Here is a 16,698-nt window from a genome sequence, read left to right as displayed (position 1 = left end):
GCTTTGCCTACTTAGCTGTAGCTTAATAAGCCATGCACATCACCTGATCTGCTACAGCAGTCAGTGGAGCTAAGAGAGGTAACACAAAGACAAAGTTCTGGGGTGAATGTGCCAGTTCCACAGGCGAACTGGTTTATGCAGCACCTGGCCATCATGATGTCAGGCAGGACTTGGCTCACTTCCCTGAATTAATCTCAGAAGCACAGTGCAGGTTTTGTGAATCACTCAAGCAACAAAACATTTCTGGTAGCCACATATCCTTGCAATTTTTCAGACATTATACTTCCTCATTAACCCCAGAGATGCTGTCACCAATGTTCTGGTGCAGAGAAGCTGACGAAGAAAAGATCCTCCCTTGTAATGCTAGATAAAGCTTGTCTACCACTCTGGTGCTTTCAAACAACCGTGGAGCATTACAGGGTGTTTGCTCAGTATGAAAACCAACTAACAAGCAGAGGACTATGTGCTTGAGCAGAATGCAGTTGTGGGAGGATGCTGCGTAAAGCCAGATACGGTCTCAAGCCTATAGGAACTTTTGTCAGTGTTGTCTCTGTGTAACTAGGTATAGCAGAGATGTGTTGCAGGCATATGTGTGGTAGATTTAATCCCAAAAACAAAGAAAGGAACAAACAGTGCCATCTCACCTTCATGAAAGAAAGATGGGTTGTTATGCTGTTTCTTTGCTGGTACCAGAAGGAACAGGACTGTGAACACTGTAGCCTCAGATGGGATATTAAGAAAACTTGGGGGTTTAAATATAAATTGTGGAAGTTAAAATCATCATTCTGAAACTGGAACAGCATACGAGTTATCAGAGTAAGAGCAATTTCAAAATTTAGTTCTATAAGCACTGGAAAGGAACTGAAACAAGATCATTTATTCCACTTCTGTAGAAATCTGTTGCCATGAGAGTAACTCTGTCTCCAGATGTCTTATAACAGGCACAGTGCAGAACTGCAGAGGCTTTCTGACAGACCAGGACATCTGTTTATCAGTCTCCATTACTTTTAGGAGTAGGCAAGAAAAGAAGACAAAAAAGAAGAGCATCCCTGCATCACCTTGCCAAAGTGACTTTTGGGACACAGATGCAGAATGAAATGCTATTGTGGCTGAGATGGGAGATCGTCATTTAGAAATGCTGTCCTTCTTCAGGGGATGGAGAGGAGAAGAGTATTCAGATGGGGGACAAAGCCTTGGATTTTGGCAGAGTGAAAAGCCTTGTCTGCCTGCACTGCACAAGGGCTGCCCAAGGACAAGAATACTCCAGGTAAATGCACCACAATGTATTTTGCTATGATGGCACCATCTGATCACAACTCCGGTTCCATGGCCTGGCAGGCTGCTTGGCAGCATACAGAGATGCTTGGAATGACATCTTGGCAATTAACTGTTCTATTGAATCAAAGATTTACCCCACGTTGTGCTAAGGCCGATTAACAATAAAGTCTGGGGTTTTATTATAGTTCCAAAAAAATTCAGCAGGGCAATAAATGTTGACAAATGGCAACTGCAGTTTGGAATTGTATTCTGGCAGGCTATTAACTTGCTGCTGCCATCACTTCTGGTGTCCTTCTCAGGTGATATGAGCTGCTTTTCTAACTGCAGGAGGTGGATACATACAATCAGGTCTTACAAGTATACGCATTTCATTTCTGCATTTCTAGGGTGACATTTTGCTCTATGTGATGTGGGACAGATATGGGTACCTTGCTATTGACGGCATTTGGTTGGGCCTAAAGCAGTTCAGTTGCCTTGCAAATACTTCAAATTTTGAGTCAGCAAGCTGAGGGAATCTGAATGGGACTGAAGAAAAACCTCCACAATCATCTGGACCAGAGCTGGTAGGCCACAGAGGAGACTGTCCGGGTATTTAAGGTCACCTAGGCATCATAGGACTTGGGCCTATCTGTGCTCAGCATCACTCCAAAACGAAGAACCTTAATCTAAATACTTTTGTTTCCAATCTATATCAGGAAAAAAAAAAAAAAAGCAGCAGCTGAGAACGGCAATCTTGCCTTGAACAGATGTTTCCTGCAGACCTCTGATGATGCCTTCAGACTAACTCCCGCAAAAGTCTGCACACAGAACTCACCCCATCCAAGATTAGCTGGATGTTACTGACATCAATGTCATTCCTATGGGTACTGGCATTAGAGACGCCCTAATGTAGGCAGAAGTTAAGTATGACCAGCCTAGTTCACTGCAGTCCTGTAAGTATCTGTTAGCCACTGCTTAGCCTTGGGCCTACCCCAGTCACTCATACATGTTAATAATGCCTTCAGTCAGATGTAAAGTCAGTAGGAAGTCCAGTTCCTCTGGTCTATTTTGAGCCTTATTGACTTACACTATTATAATCACAGTTTCTGAGTGTTACTAATATATAATTTATTTAAAATCATGCATTTTGTTAATTTTCATTTCAGAATAATTCTGTTTTTCAGTATAGAACCATACTGTGAGTACAATGGAGGGAGAATTCTTATTGCATTGCATCACTCAGCAACTATCAATTAAGTATATCCTTACCAATGAACTGTAGAACTTTCTATTCTGCTCCACAGTAATCAGCATTAAGACTAGGACATCTTAATTTCAGGAAACGTCTCTGAGCAGTAGGATTTAGTTTCATTTATTTTTACACTGAAAGATATTTAAAACTTTTAAAGAATATGATACGTGATGTGCAGTGCAAGGAAAGTTAGAATATGCTGATTAACCCTCTATGAATGGATAAATAACACTATTAAAGAAAGAAATAATAAAATATTTTTTTAATTGAGTCATCAGTAACAAACTGTTAAAATTAGAAGATTTGGATTTACAAACTCACATAGTGCTGATGACGTTCTTTCTATGACAAAGGTCCCAAGGAAACCCTGCTGGAGCATGCAGCCAGTTTAGAGGGAATGTGATAAATCCTTTTTTTTTTTTTTTTTTTTTAAATTTATTGCTCTGCTTTGCAAGGTTTCTTTTCTTTATTATTTTATACCTTTTAGGCCATAAAATAATAAATAAATTTAAAAAAACTTTGCAAAACTATGCAATATATTCCAAACTTACCAAAGGGCTGGCTCCATGCTCCAACAGCTTTCCTAAGCAGCTTTGACCTCACAGATCGGTACATTCTGGGGCGCTGCATAGGAGCAGGCCAGAACAATGTTTAGGCACCTACAATGAGGACAAAACATTAATTTTTCTTTCACTGCTCAGTCAATGCCTCCTTCAGTCTAGTCAACAAAGGGATTGAAATGTACTCCTCATTTTAACTGCAATCAGTAGAGTTGGTTGCCTTCTCTTCCTGCTGGGTTCCTAAAACAAAAATTCCTATTCAACTCTCAAAACCCCACAGCTGATGAAAAATTGAAGACCTTACTTAATCTCCATGTGCCATAAAAAGTATTAATTTAGCTAATGGGACTGGTGACAGACAACCTTAGCTTTCCAGTAGAATCCTCTGAGGTAGAATCTGGGCTGAAAAACATTGGAAAGTATTTTGATATACCAAACTACAAAGATTAAAATGCTAAGTTGCAAAGTTTTAAGTTATACAAAGTAAGATTCTAACAAGCTCCAGGATGTATTTTTTGCTATTACAGAACACATCAAATAATACCCATTTCTAAAATAGTAATGAGATGGAAATTAAGTTTGTGAGAAGAATTCATGAAGCCGCATCTGATGCCAGCTTTCTCTAAATGACAGTCACAGTTCAAGCAGCCTGCAATCTTTCTGGGTTTACAGGAAAAGAATCAGTGACAAAGAAGAGATTCACACAACGGTTCACAAGATTAGAGTGTTGCCCTGATTTCAGTTCCTTCAGCTCCCTCTTTTCCTTCCTTATCTTTGAAAATGGTATGAAATCTTCTATTTTATGCAGTACCACAGACCTCGGTTCTTTCTCCCAGAGGTCTGCTGCCTTGGTCAAAGTCAAAATTCTGCAAAAGCCTGACATAACCAGTATTGGTAAGGGCCTAAGGGCAGCAAATGCTTGTGCATTCCAAATATTGTTCTCTGGAAGAAACAATTTGTGTATTGATGAGTTTTGCTGACACCACAACACACTCAGTTTTTTGGCACATCAACATTTATCTGTGCTACACGGTTATATAACGATGTTACACAGATGTTATTACTGGATATTCCATGTTACACATTACCCCATTCTCCTTAGCTGAATTGTCCCATAGTGCTCTACAGTCCTTGGTCTTAACTCACTGAATGCATCTCAGCAGGATTAGCTTTGCCAATGAATCTGGCAGCTCAGCACAGGAAAGGCCTAACAGTGCTGACACATGAATCTATAGAATAAATATGCAGCTAACTTCAAAATATTTTTTAAAAAAATTAATTTGTAGAGTGATTTAATTAAAATCTCAACATTGTAGAAACATTTTTTGAATCTTCAGTATTTTTGTACTACAAAAACAAGAAACTGGAATAACACTTTTTCAAAACAAAAAATAGCATTAGGGCAAGTATAGTTTAAATTAAGAACTACTGATCAAGAATGAATAGGATAATAAATACTACTAACCCTTGGCCCACTTCATACTTAATAACAAATGTTTTAAAAGGCAAGGGCAATGATAATGCTAACAGAGCGCTTTTAAATGAACAATGCTCACTGAAAATAAATTGCTGCAGCAGTTCATAGATAATTTTTCTTTCAAATATTTATTAAATTGGTAAAATGCTTATCCAGAGCTGCAGCATTTTAATTGCCCCTGGGTTATCTTAATTTCAGTAACTAAAACCAGTAGTACTGTTAATACCAAATAACTTCCCATGGATAAAGATGCCAGACTACTGCAGCCTCTAGTATGTATTCATAAAACTGTGCTCCATTAACATTCCCATAGCTTGTCATTTCTGCCTCTACAGCAACTCAGCTGTCTTAGAAAAATCAAAAGAAGAAGAATTAAAAAAATCAATGGAACTGCTTTCAGTGCTGAACTGTAACCTCCCTGGAGTGTAAAGATTGACAGAATTATTAAATTTCTCAAATTCCTCTTCATAAAAAAAGCTGATTCACATTTAACTAGAAATATTTTTTATAGCTTTGCTGTTGCCATAGAAGTACCTTCTGTAATAAAACATTCCTACACAACTCTATAAAAAATCACATCCATATGTCTCACAAATGAGGAAGTCCCCCAATATCCACTTGTGCTTTCAGAGTACAGAATGAAAAAGAGGAAACCAGGAAGCCACCTTGGTAGAGTACTGTCTTCATCAAATAAAACTAGTCAGACTTGGCAGAGAGAGCAGGGAAACAGCAAGAGCTCGATGAACAGGCATGCTGGTGCTCTGCACTCCTCAGCCTTAAATACCCACAGCCATGCCCCACTCAAGGCAAGTGAGCATACAGCATCCATACAGCATTCTCCATACAGCTTCTGGCAATTCTAATTGCCTGTGTTAGTCCCAGAGGTACTATCTGTTCATCCCATCCTGACTGCTGTGTTATAGTACAATGGCAGTGATATTTTAAAAGGTTGAGGAGAAACCTCACCTGCAGAGGCACCAGAGGACAAACCCAAGTCCACAGTATGGATCCAGACAGATAGCAACTTCTCTGGAGGGATAAAGCTCACACTGCAGCTTAATAGAACGACAAAAGGCACTAGTGGCTGCATGAGACATCTGAAAAAAAAAAAAAGAAAAGTAATTAAAATGATCAATTATATCATTCAGAAGACTCATTCCCAAACTGAGCTAAGTGTTTAAATCAGTTACAGGATGAAGAAAACAGATATTGACTTTGTGCTCAGTGTAAATACACATAAAATTTATAACTAAGAAAACAAACTTTCCTTCAAGAGGACATCCAAGTAACCATGAAAGGGATGCAGAGACAGAAAGAATGACAATTTTGAAGTGATTCAGGGAGAAAGCTGTGTGTGGTTTCAAGATGCGCTACGAGCTGTATGCAAACCTAATGATAATGAGCTAAACTTTCTGGAGGAACAAAGGAATGAATGACTGCAGGACATGAATGTAATTCGAATGCTTTGTTGATCTTCAGTCATATATTTCAAAGTACATACTTACTTATACAATAAAGACAGAATATTGTCAATACACTTCTTAAATTAGACAGATTTTTGTATGCAGAATGGTAGTAAGAAGCAAATCATTCAGCAGCCTCCAATAGACAGTAAACATTCTCGTTAACCAGCTCCTAGCTGAGAAACAGGCTTTTGTTTCTTTGTTTAATCTTGAGAGCTCTCCAAGATAAAGCCAGTGAAAAAAACGAAACACAAACACTCATCAAAAGATACTTTTCTGATGCACTCTTTCTAGGAATTTTAAATCTCCTTACTGACAACACCTACTGTGTTAGGATGTTTCCCACAGACTCACCCATTTTGGCTTAGAAGTTCAAACTACAGTGGGAACACAATAACTTCTTTTAATCCCTGTCCTCTCTGCTAATAACCAGAAGCACGCCTGTGTTAGAAGGACAGCCTAGATAGGATTTAATTCATCTAACCTTTGATCTCTGCTACATATTGGCCCAGTTTCCTTTAACAGTATTACAGTCAATGGAGGAGATCAAGCACCTGAGAGGTAAAATTTATTTGGTCCTTAATAAATAGAACAAAGTCACTCAAGACATGATTTTTTCTCTGCTGTCTGTGAATGCCATAACTGAAGCTGGACATGCTCCAAGTGATGCACTATGACCAGCTCAAAACAGGTGTCCACACTGTGAATGGCTGCAGTTTGAAGAGATTAATTCTTCTCTAGCTCAATCAAGATCATTTTTTCCACAGAGGATTAAACTGAACTCTGTGGGAAAACAACTGCTGTTATTCTGTGATTTTTTACACCTTACTGGGTTCAAGCTAGGGAAAAAGTTGAGAGTAAACCTATGTGGAATTTACTACTTCCAAAGTGACTATAAAACATCTAACAGCTTTTCAGATGGCAAATTGTTTAGCCATTGCTTTTGATTAATCACCACTGCATTATGACAAGCCTTGGGGCCTCTGGTGATCCATCCATAATTAATTAATCACTGGCAATGATCTAGTTGATGGCACTATTTATATAAACTTGCTGATTTAGCAATTTGAAGGGTTTATGACTGAGATATCTGGGGCTAATCAAGAATTCCATGAGATATTTATCTGTATTTCCCTTTAGCCACATTAAATTCTTCACCTCGCCCTAGCCTTGACTATCTTTAAAGCTCTCCCAATATTGACTCTGTGTAATTAGTAGTCAGTTCTATAGGTCTGATAAGGTGGAATTCAGATCTGATTTAATATAGATGAGTATGTCTCAAACAATCATTGAAGACTCCCTGTTGAGGAAATGAAGACTTAAATGACGTTCACCTCCATTCAAAAATAGATGTTTCAAATAAACCCGAGGAATTATATTCTGAAAGTCTCTGCTTCTGTCTGTTGACTACTGAGGAGCCCATGGACTAGTCCATGTCTAGTAGGTATAGTAGCTCATCACCTCAAGTTAGATGATATCAATCTTCTAGGAGTGTCTGATACATAACCATAAGCCAGGTCAACCATTTAGCCATTAGTCAACCTCGGCAGATCACTTCACTTTGTGCTTCAAATTTTCCATCTAAGAACTGGGTAAACAATGCTTTTCTTTGTTTTCAGTTTTGTTTGCTTACAGTTTCTGAAAATAGATGGATGACGTCAAAGTCATCACAGTCCTTGGATATGCAACAGATAGGAGTAAGAAAGTAACAGATAATACGAGAGGAATTTTACTTCTGCCTGTGCACTGCCGAAGCCAACACTGGAATAACACGTGTTACAAGCCAGAAAAATCAGGTTTGATAAACTGTGTTGCATTTTGGAGGAAATGTCAGAATAGTGATTTAAAGAGTTCAACATGCCAAAGCTTATCAAGCAAACATATAAACACATTGTTTGCTGATTACATTAATCTTGTACAAGGTAAATATACCAGAAATGTAACAGTTCCCATAATTAAATGAAAAAGAGAATATTCAAAAACAATGGCCAGCAGTTAGCTGCAATGAGGAACAAACAATAGACGGGTACTGGAGCAAGTTAGAAGAGAGATGACCAAATCTCATTTCCTTCATAAAATAGAACGAATACATGCTTCTGTTAAAGAATGTTTCAGGCAGATAAGCTATTAGGCTATCTGCAGGCATGCTGGAGCAGGAGAAGAGCTAATAACTTCCTGCACACTGGATAGCAGTATGGAAAAGCCAATAAAGACAATTTAAAGTAATCAAATAATGACTGTAAGGGAGGAAGCAATTCAACATCTATTACCAAAAATCAATAGAATTTACAAACACGCAGCGATGTACTTACTACCTGCCAATCAGGCATGGGAGCAGGAATGCCAACTGTTAAAAGAAGCTCCTACCTTTACCCCTGCTAGCATTCCAGTTGTAGAGACGCTGAAGTCCAGGTAAGCAAGCGTTTCAGGGTTTGAAGGTTTGTAGATCTGTGCAGGCCGTTTCTTTGGCAAGTCATCTAGTGAAAGTAAAGAATGAATGGATGTATCTTACTCCAGCGACAGAAAGATCTCTCAATGCTTGACAAATAATGACAAAAAGAGAGCAGAGTCCTAGCCTTGGCACTCACCTGTATCTAGTACTGGAGGCCACGTTCTGACATCCACTGCCGCTGCCGCCTCTCGCGACCGTAACAATTTGCATATTAATTGTGTAGTCATTAAGCAAGCAGAGCGGCTCACCTAGGAATTTAACAAACAAAGAATAACACAATAGGATGCTGATTAATTCTTCTAAAAATGAGCAAGACTATGATTTGTCTTATGCCAGAACAGGACACAGATATATTAGTCTCATATTTTCTAATTAGGAGGTGAAAAGATCCACAAAAAATTCAGCTCACAAAGCAGACAAAGCCATATGAGTTTTACAAATTACATTAAAATTGCATTTTGAGCAGACTGTTGGAATGAAACTAAAGGCACGTTAACAGTGAGAATGTGACTCTTCCAGTGCATTATATCACTTATCAACCCAGGATGCCAGTACAGAAGACTGTGACCAGAACCTTTCCTATATCAAGATAATATATCTTGGTTTATAAACAATATTTTAACATAAACCAAAACCTAGCCTGACACTTATATGAGCATTTTACTATCTTTAGTCAATTTTATGTTAGCCATATATTCCTGATTCTAGTGCTAGTGATAAAGCATTGGGAATTCTTCTGATATTGTCAAAAGTAACTCTAGACCAAAAATTGTGCAAGCTCCACTAAGAAATGGAGAATTTACTGCAACTACCATCTGCTCTGAATTTTAGATGATACATGCTGAAGATGCTCTCCTTTTAGATCCATTTAAAAAATATCTTAGTAGCAACTACAAGAATATTTCTTTCTGATTATAACAACTCAGTATTTTAATTTCCACAAAGTCATCCCTCTCCAAAATGAAAGAAAAAAAATGTACAAAACAGAGCTGAGAGTTTTTCAAGATTGGCATTAATATCACTAATAATTTCCAATATTTTATTTATAGTCAGTCTTTATGTCTTGAAGACACAACGCTTGCAAGTCAGCGTAGACCTGCCCTACTTTATTCGGTGAGAAACCAGTCAGACCTGGTTGGTCTATAAGACATCAAAGGAGAAACGGGAGAAACAATATAATTCATTTTATACCACTTTAGCAGCTTTTATATGACTTTAACAGCTGATGCTTAAAAACGCCAAGTGGCAAAACACCAAATAATAAGAATCCTAAAGACAGTACACCATTTTCTCATACCTCTACTGACATTTTGAGGCATCTGATACAGTGAGGAAAGGACCAAATTATAACTATCTCTAGTTGAAATTATCAATAAAATCACATTTGTTTCAACTTCTGTTATTTCAGAGATTTGGAATTCCATTCAACAGATTAGGAACGCAATTACTGATGAGCATCAAAGATAAAATGTGATCAGATGAAATCAAAATACCAAAATGAAGTATTTAAATAAAAAGCCAGAGTAATACTTCCCCAGACAAAAATAGAACCACCAACCATCTTCACAGCATAATTTTGTAATTGCTTCAAACTGCAAAACAATTGGGTTTGCAGAGTTCAGCATGAGCCAAGCTAAGCTTTCCAGTGGGAAAAGCTTTTCCACTGGGACTTTTATCGATGCTGAGTGTAGCATTGCCAGGTGGGGAACCCTCCCACACTAGGCATATTGCTAAATTTCCTGGATGGTGTATCACAACTGCAGGAAAACCTTGACGGTGGAAGTCAGGAGGTTGCATGCTGTCAAGCAGTGTTTACTCTGAAGCACACTGAAATCTTGGAATTCTGGAAGGAATACAATCCTTCAATCTATAACATCACCTATTTAACTGTAACTCATTATCACCCATTTAACAGTAACTCCACCCAACATCAACCAACCCTGCTTAACCCATTCATGCTGTTCCCAAATGCCAGTCCACTAGGACACAAGTCCACTGCCCATTTCATCTGCTTGTGCACTTTCAGATGCTTGCTCACCTCCACAATCATCTTCACAGTAGGTAACGTTGTCGCTATGTTCTGGGGATGCGGAGGTCGAACTGTTATTGGCACACAGCCTGCATACAGGCAACCATAAAATGCAGCAATCAGGTCTATTCCTGCATGAAGAACAAAACAAAAATCCTCCCCTCAAAATCAAATCATTTAATCACAGACATCTATGTCAGCATAAATATTATTTGGGATTCAACTCAGAAGGTTAAATGAGTGACTAAGTCCTTTAACAGACTTCTTTTTCAGTCCCTTGTCAGTATTTGTTCAGCTTCACTGATTACTTTCAATTGCACTGTTCTGAGCATGAAAAACCAGTGACAACACACAAAGCTGAAGCCAGATATCATCATTTTGGTGAGTTCTACTTATATGACCAGGAAGTAACAGGTAAAAAGATGATTTCCACAGATGAATTATCTTCCTAAATTCCATTTACACATAAGTGAGTTTCAAGGAGTGTCCCAGCAAAAGGATAAGGGAGTACAATGTTCCTATCAGTTGTATGAGGAACATCTGAAGGTTTGTTAGGCTTCTTCCTCGTGCCATTTTTAACTTCAGACATACAGCTTTGATTTATCTACCTGAAATTTCACAATCAAAAATGGAACCTTGGCTTTGAATCCCTGCTCCTAACATAAAACTAAGCATTCCTCCATATAAATATTGACTGCAGATGTCAGACTGTGGACACTTCAGGCCACAGAAAGAAGCTGAGCTGACAATAGCATAAAGACCCTGTGACTTCTGTTTGATGGTTCTTTCGTTCTGTATGCAGGCTGTGCCAAGATAAAAGTGGGGACTGTTTTACTCTTCCACTGGAAACAGATCTGGAGTACAGATAGGTTTACTGCTCCTCTGATAGTATGATTTATGCAGGGCAAGTGAAAAGCAGGAAATAAAACCTTAAGTTTAAAACACACATTTCTTTTGTGGAACAGGTTTCCTCATATTAACCATTGAGAAATCGCTTAAAAATGATAATGATTTAACCATTATCTTGCAGTCCCTTTCTACTGAAATATCACAATCCAGACTTAAAATGAGACTTTATTTCATCAAGACATACAAAATGCTAAAGATAAAAGAGCAGTACTAGATCAGAAATAATTTTAAACAAATGTCAAAGATGGTACTGGTTAACACAAGCTTAAAGTCCGTATGTCAAAGTAGAAAAATTCTAACCATGGAGCTGTGTAGGTTAATGATCTACATATATATAAAGTACTGATTATTTTTGGGTATTTCTTAATCATCTACTATTTATCATATTTCTGCTCTAATAAGGTTGATTACTTCCCAGGTACTGCTGCTTTATCCCCATGTACTTTCAAGCAGAAATTTGACAGGTGAACCTAAGAACGCTCAGCAGATAGAATATTTTAGCAGAACCACAGGCTCATAAAATAGTGTGTTTCTAGCAAACTAAAAGCAAAGAAGTGAATTACTGTTTAGATTTGAATGTTTATATGCGAGGGGCTTTTAAAGTACCACTTAATCTTAATATGAACCCATAGAATATAGTATCTATGTTCATACACATACATGGAGAAAAAATCTTCTAAATACATTTGACTAAGTTCAGAGAAATGCACATAAGACAAACATTTTGTTTGTTGCCAGTTCACCTGGTTCACAGGCTGGTAACACCTGTACTGCACTGTTCTTCAGGCTCATGATAAACTTTTGGGAGCACCAAGGTGCTGAACACGGTTCTTTACCTGGTGGGTAAACCAAAGCCACATGGTCTCCATCTTGCAAATGCCCCCGCTCCATCAGCATGACGGCTATCTTCTCTGCTCGCTTATGTAGCTGGACACACGTTAATGAGTTGGCTATTGTTCCCTGCACAGGAAGAAAGATAAATGTCACAGAAGACAATGCACTGCATTGATCTTTGTTCTCCTCTGCAGCGTAGAAGCTACTGGATGAGGCACTGCAGTTTCCTAAAGCCACAATTCACTTTAAATAAGGAAACTTTCAGTCTTAAGCCAAACTGTAGCTGGAGGGAAAAAGGATGCTTGTCAAGGAAGGGAGCATTCTCCATTCCTCTCTCTGTACTCAGTGTCCTCAAAAGTGCTGCCTTTCTAACCAAGGAAGTCACAGTAGCATGTCAATGTCATGCTCATGTAAACTGTACTCCTTCTCTTGCTACACATGCAGCATTCCTGCTACAGCCAGGAAAGTGCTTTTGTGGTCTTCTGCAGCAATCCTGAGAATCTGTGGAGAGTAATCCTGAAAACTGCATCTCACTGTCTGCACCTTGGAATGAAGCCAAATGGCACAGGGGAAATACTTTCAAAGATGAGACAAAAGGCATCAGAGAAAACAATGCTTTGTGACAGGGGAAGAGAATTAGTCTAGAACAAGAGCTAAGCACATGCATATAAATGAAACAGAAAAGACATTTATTGAATTTAAATGACTCTGGTCAGTAAGCCAAAAAAACCAACCAAACAAACAAACAAAAAAACCCAGAGTTTGTCAATTCAGATAGCACTGTCTCAAAATTATCAAACAAACATGGTATTTTAAACTGAATTCTTACATGCTCTGAAGAGATAAATACATGCATACATACAAATATACATATGGAGATATATATATGTATGTATCACAGAATTCACTGCAAGATCTCACAACTCTGAAGAGAAGTCAAAGAATGAATGAGCAATCAGGAGACTGACTGCTGCTAGAGCTGATCAGCCAGGTCTGGGCTGAAGTAAAGAGATGGGACAATATGGGAATGGGATGCTCTGCTGCACCTCCTCTGGGGAGAAAGAGGATTTCAGTCTCCATCACTGCTCTGATATAACCAGCACATATGACAAGCACTTGAAAAAGAGAAGATGAATAAACTCATAGAAGAAAAAAAAGCTAACATATTCTTCTATAAAATCAGTGCCTCAAAAGTGCAATGCAACACAATTAAAAAATACTGTATCGTGATAGTAATAAGGTCTTCTGTTTTACAGAAATATTCTTTGAATTATATTAAAACAGGGCAAGAACTGCTAAGGATTTGGCTTGACTGCTGATTTCTATTAATCAGCACTATCCCTCACACCACCGCAGTCCATATTGATCACAAGCTTCAGAGAGGAGAGAGAGCAGCTGGAGAAAGATCTGGAAGTAGGGTCACAGCATGTTATCATGCACCACTTGGCATTTAGAAACGTCACACCTCAAACACTGTCAAGAAAGAGCTCAAGATAACAGGAAAAAAAGATGCATTTCAGGATATTTTAATTAGTTTTCTGGATAGTTCAGCTACAGTAACTTTTTCCAACAACACATGCAACCACGACCAGCCCTAGATGTGGCCAAAGCAATCCAACATCTGAGTAGTCGCTCACAGTAGACTTTCCAATAGGAATGCACTTGCATTCACTTTCTTCTTTCAAGACATTTCCTGCCTCAATAGCCAGGGGGAGATGGACCCTTTAGCTTCCCACATACACCAGAACCACAAGCCTTACTGACATAGAAGGGGAATTGCTGCAAATCATGTATATTTGGGCAAAGTTCATTTAAGAACTCTGGCACTTGCTGCAGGTGCGCAGGAAGAAAGGCAGTGTTTATATGAAGTGCTGGGAAGAATTCTGCTGTTGGTGAAGAATTGTGGGTGAGCAGAGATAACTGTTCCCTTTGGGTTTCATACCTGAAACCCATACCATAAAAACAAGGCACTGCACTAAGTTAGAAATCTAATTTCTCAAAATGCTTGGGTTACAGGAAATTTCTGATCTCAGTGAATTTCTATTAGTCATCATCTGTGAGATGTCTGGATGTTTGAGAACAATGCCTACATACAAGATGCAAGGTAGACAGAAAGGGAAAAAATTACAAAAGTACTAAGATTCAAGATGGGTAACAAAATTTGCTTTGGCTAAAACTCACCAGCCCTGTCACTTCTTTCCATTAGATAATGAATCTCCCCATAAAACAACAAACCTCTCAAATTTCACAAGAGGACATACTCCACACTGGGAGTATTAAAGGAGCAGAGAAACTGAATCTCAAAATTGAACTGTTTTTCACTTGTAAGGAACAATCAATTATTTCATTAATCCTCACTCTCCACATTGTATCCTTCCCTCCCACTGTCTGAACCCTTGTGCCAGCATGCAAAGTCTGGCATTACTTAAAGCTGAAAAGCAACAGCCTGTGTGGAGGAGATGGGACAGCATGGTATCTTTCTCATAGCATCTCTGCTCCTCACTTACAGGACAATCCACTAATTCAACTTTGTAATAGTGCACCTATGAACAGCATTCTCTCTCAACTTTTCTGCTTTGTTGCAGATAACTAAATTACTATTTCACCATTGTCTGTAAAAAATGGAAATCTTCACATAGCACTAGCTACTGCTCTGAATTAAAACAAATTAGCTTAATGACTCATTTGTAGCCTCAAACAGAACTTCCATACCACCACTGTAATATGGGCTATGGGAGCATACCCTGTAAGTACAGTAACTGGTCATCCAGCAGATGTTCACAAATTGCTGGAGGTTTATTATACTACCTTAGTTGTTCAGGGACCATATGGGCTAAGAACAAATGCCAGCTATTCCAGGTGGCACAGGTGAATATCTCAAACCCTTCCTTTCCATAAGACCCTCACATACTAGATACGTTTCCCAGTTTTGACTGATATGTCTATTGGCACTAAGGCAGGGTGATTTGAAATCAGGCTTTCCTGCTCTGCAGTGGTCTTGGGAATTACAGGTTTGTCATATACAGTTGTCTAGGAAGCCTGCCAACAGTCTCAGTAAACTTGAGCTCTGTACCTTTTGATATGAAGTCATTCATTTTTGATAGTCAATGAAATGTTATGGCAGGCTGGCATCAAGCTATGTAGAGAGATGCACAAATGATCCTCTGCAGACCCGGCTGGATTCTTGAACACATCTCTTCTTTTTGACTCCTTTCCCCATTCATGCATCTCCTTGCAGATGGCCCAGTCTCAAAACCAATAATCATCACTTTATGTAGAAAAAGTGCTTTGATTTCACCAAGCTTGTGCTTTTCAAATTAGAAACCAAGATTGTGAGCAGTATTAAGGACTGCTCTTTGGTATCAGAATGAAGAGTATTGAAATAGATTTGCAGTTGCAGCTTACCCAAATGTATGTGTTACAAAAAGAAATGAGAAATGTACAAGATGGGGTGGCTGATACAAAAGCAATTTGTATTTTGATATTTGGCAATTATTATTCTCTTTTCCTCTCTGCCTCCATGGATAATAAATATAGCAGCTGGGTATTAATGGAAAAAGAAACAGAAAGAGCCATGTCCAGACAAAGTGCAAGCAGGCGCAGTTGGAACACCAGCCCGTCATTTGCCACACTGCAGCTTGTTAGAGCACCGGTCTGCACTGCTTACCCTGCAGTTAAGTAGTGTGTAAAGCACATGGTCAGGAGTGGTCTGAGCTCTCCACTGTAAAACTTCTGAGAGGAAGAGGAACTAAAAGAAAGAAGACTTACAGTCATGGCACTAAATAACTTCTCAGCTTTAAAAAACACATTTTTTTTGTGAATTTATCTTTCCTATTTATATTCTGAGTTTTATGTCAGTAACCATGAAACACAAAACATGAATTGATTCTCTTATCATCATACATTTATAGCAATGTGTTCTGACACAGCAATAGAGGCCTCTCTGGAACTTAGGTCACTGCTGAGATGGTGATAAATTCTACATATACTTTTGAAACAATAAAGAACTTCTTACTAATTTCTCAGAGTTTAAGCACAATTTTTGTTCTTAGTCCTACTCCTTTTTCTTACTATAAATACACATATAGATACATACACAGATACAGTTTAAAGTTTGTTAATTTGATTATTCACATAAGCTCCCAAAAGAGCTGAACTGAAACAGAATCAAAATAATAACTAAAAAAGTCATGACCATATATGCAAATTAGATTCCTTGGACTCCACTCTACTTAGTAATGATGACATAATATAGGGTGATTAGTGATAAAAGACCCATTAACACATTCTACCATTATTTTCTGTTGTCCCGTGTATCCCAGTAGAACAACATATACACAAGAAAAGCAGTGATCTCCTCTCATGTCTGTTTTATATTTATCTATAAGGTGCATCTTAAAATGTATTAGTTTGTTAGTATTAACATGTAACAAACCAATTCAGAAATAGTAATATCATCTATGTA

The 16,698-nt window shown here is 38.3% G+C and overlaps 1 protein-coding gene across 1 annotated transcript in view; it reads right to left on the bottom strand.

Annotated features, from left to right (window-relative positions):
- The window catches only part of DIP2C (disco interacting protein 2 homolog C), a gene marked incomplete at both ends in the record, with an annotated part of 288,528 nt that overhangs the window by 41,273 nt on the left and 230,557 nt on the right, over nucleotides 1-16,698 (bottom strand). The window contains 6 exons of the mRNA XM_079538586.1: nucleotides 5,513-5,643; nucleotides 8,377-8,486; nucleotides 8,598-8,709; nucleotides 10,500-10,621; nucleotides 12,236-12,359; nucleotides 15,901-15,981. Coding sequence (XP_079394712.1) covers nucleotides 5,513-5,643; nucleotides 8,377-8,486; nucleotides 8,598-8,709; nucleotides 10,500-10,621; nucleotides 12,236-12,359; nucleotides 15,901-15,981 — 680 coding nt within the window. The remainder of the gene's footprint in view (nucleotides 1-5,512; nucleotides 5,644-8,376; nucleotides 8,487-8,597; nucleotides 8,710-10,499; nucleotides 10,622-12,235; nucleotides 12,360-15,900; nucleotides 15,982-16,698) is intronic.

This window comes from Tetrao urogallus, assembly GCF_951394365.1.
Source record: "Tetrao urogallus genome assembly, chromosome: 7".
NCBI lineage: Eukaryota > Metazoa > Chordata > Aves > Galliformes > Phasianidae > Tetrao > Tetrao urogallus.
Note: the sequence above shows the minus strand (reverse complement) of the source record. Positions and strands in the feature narration are given on the sequence as shown.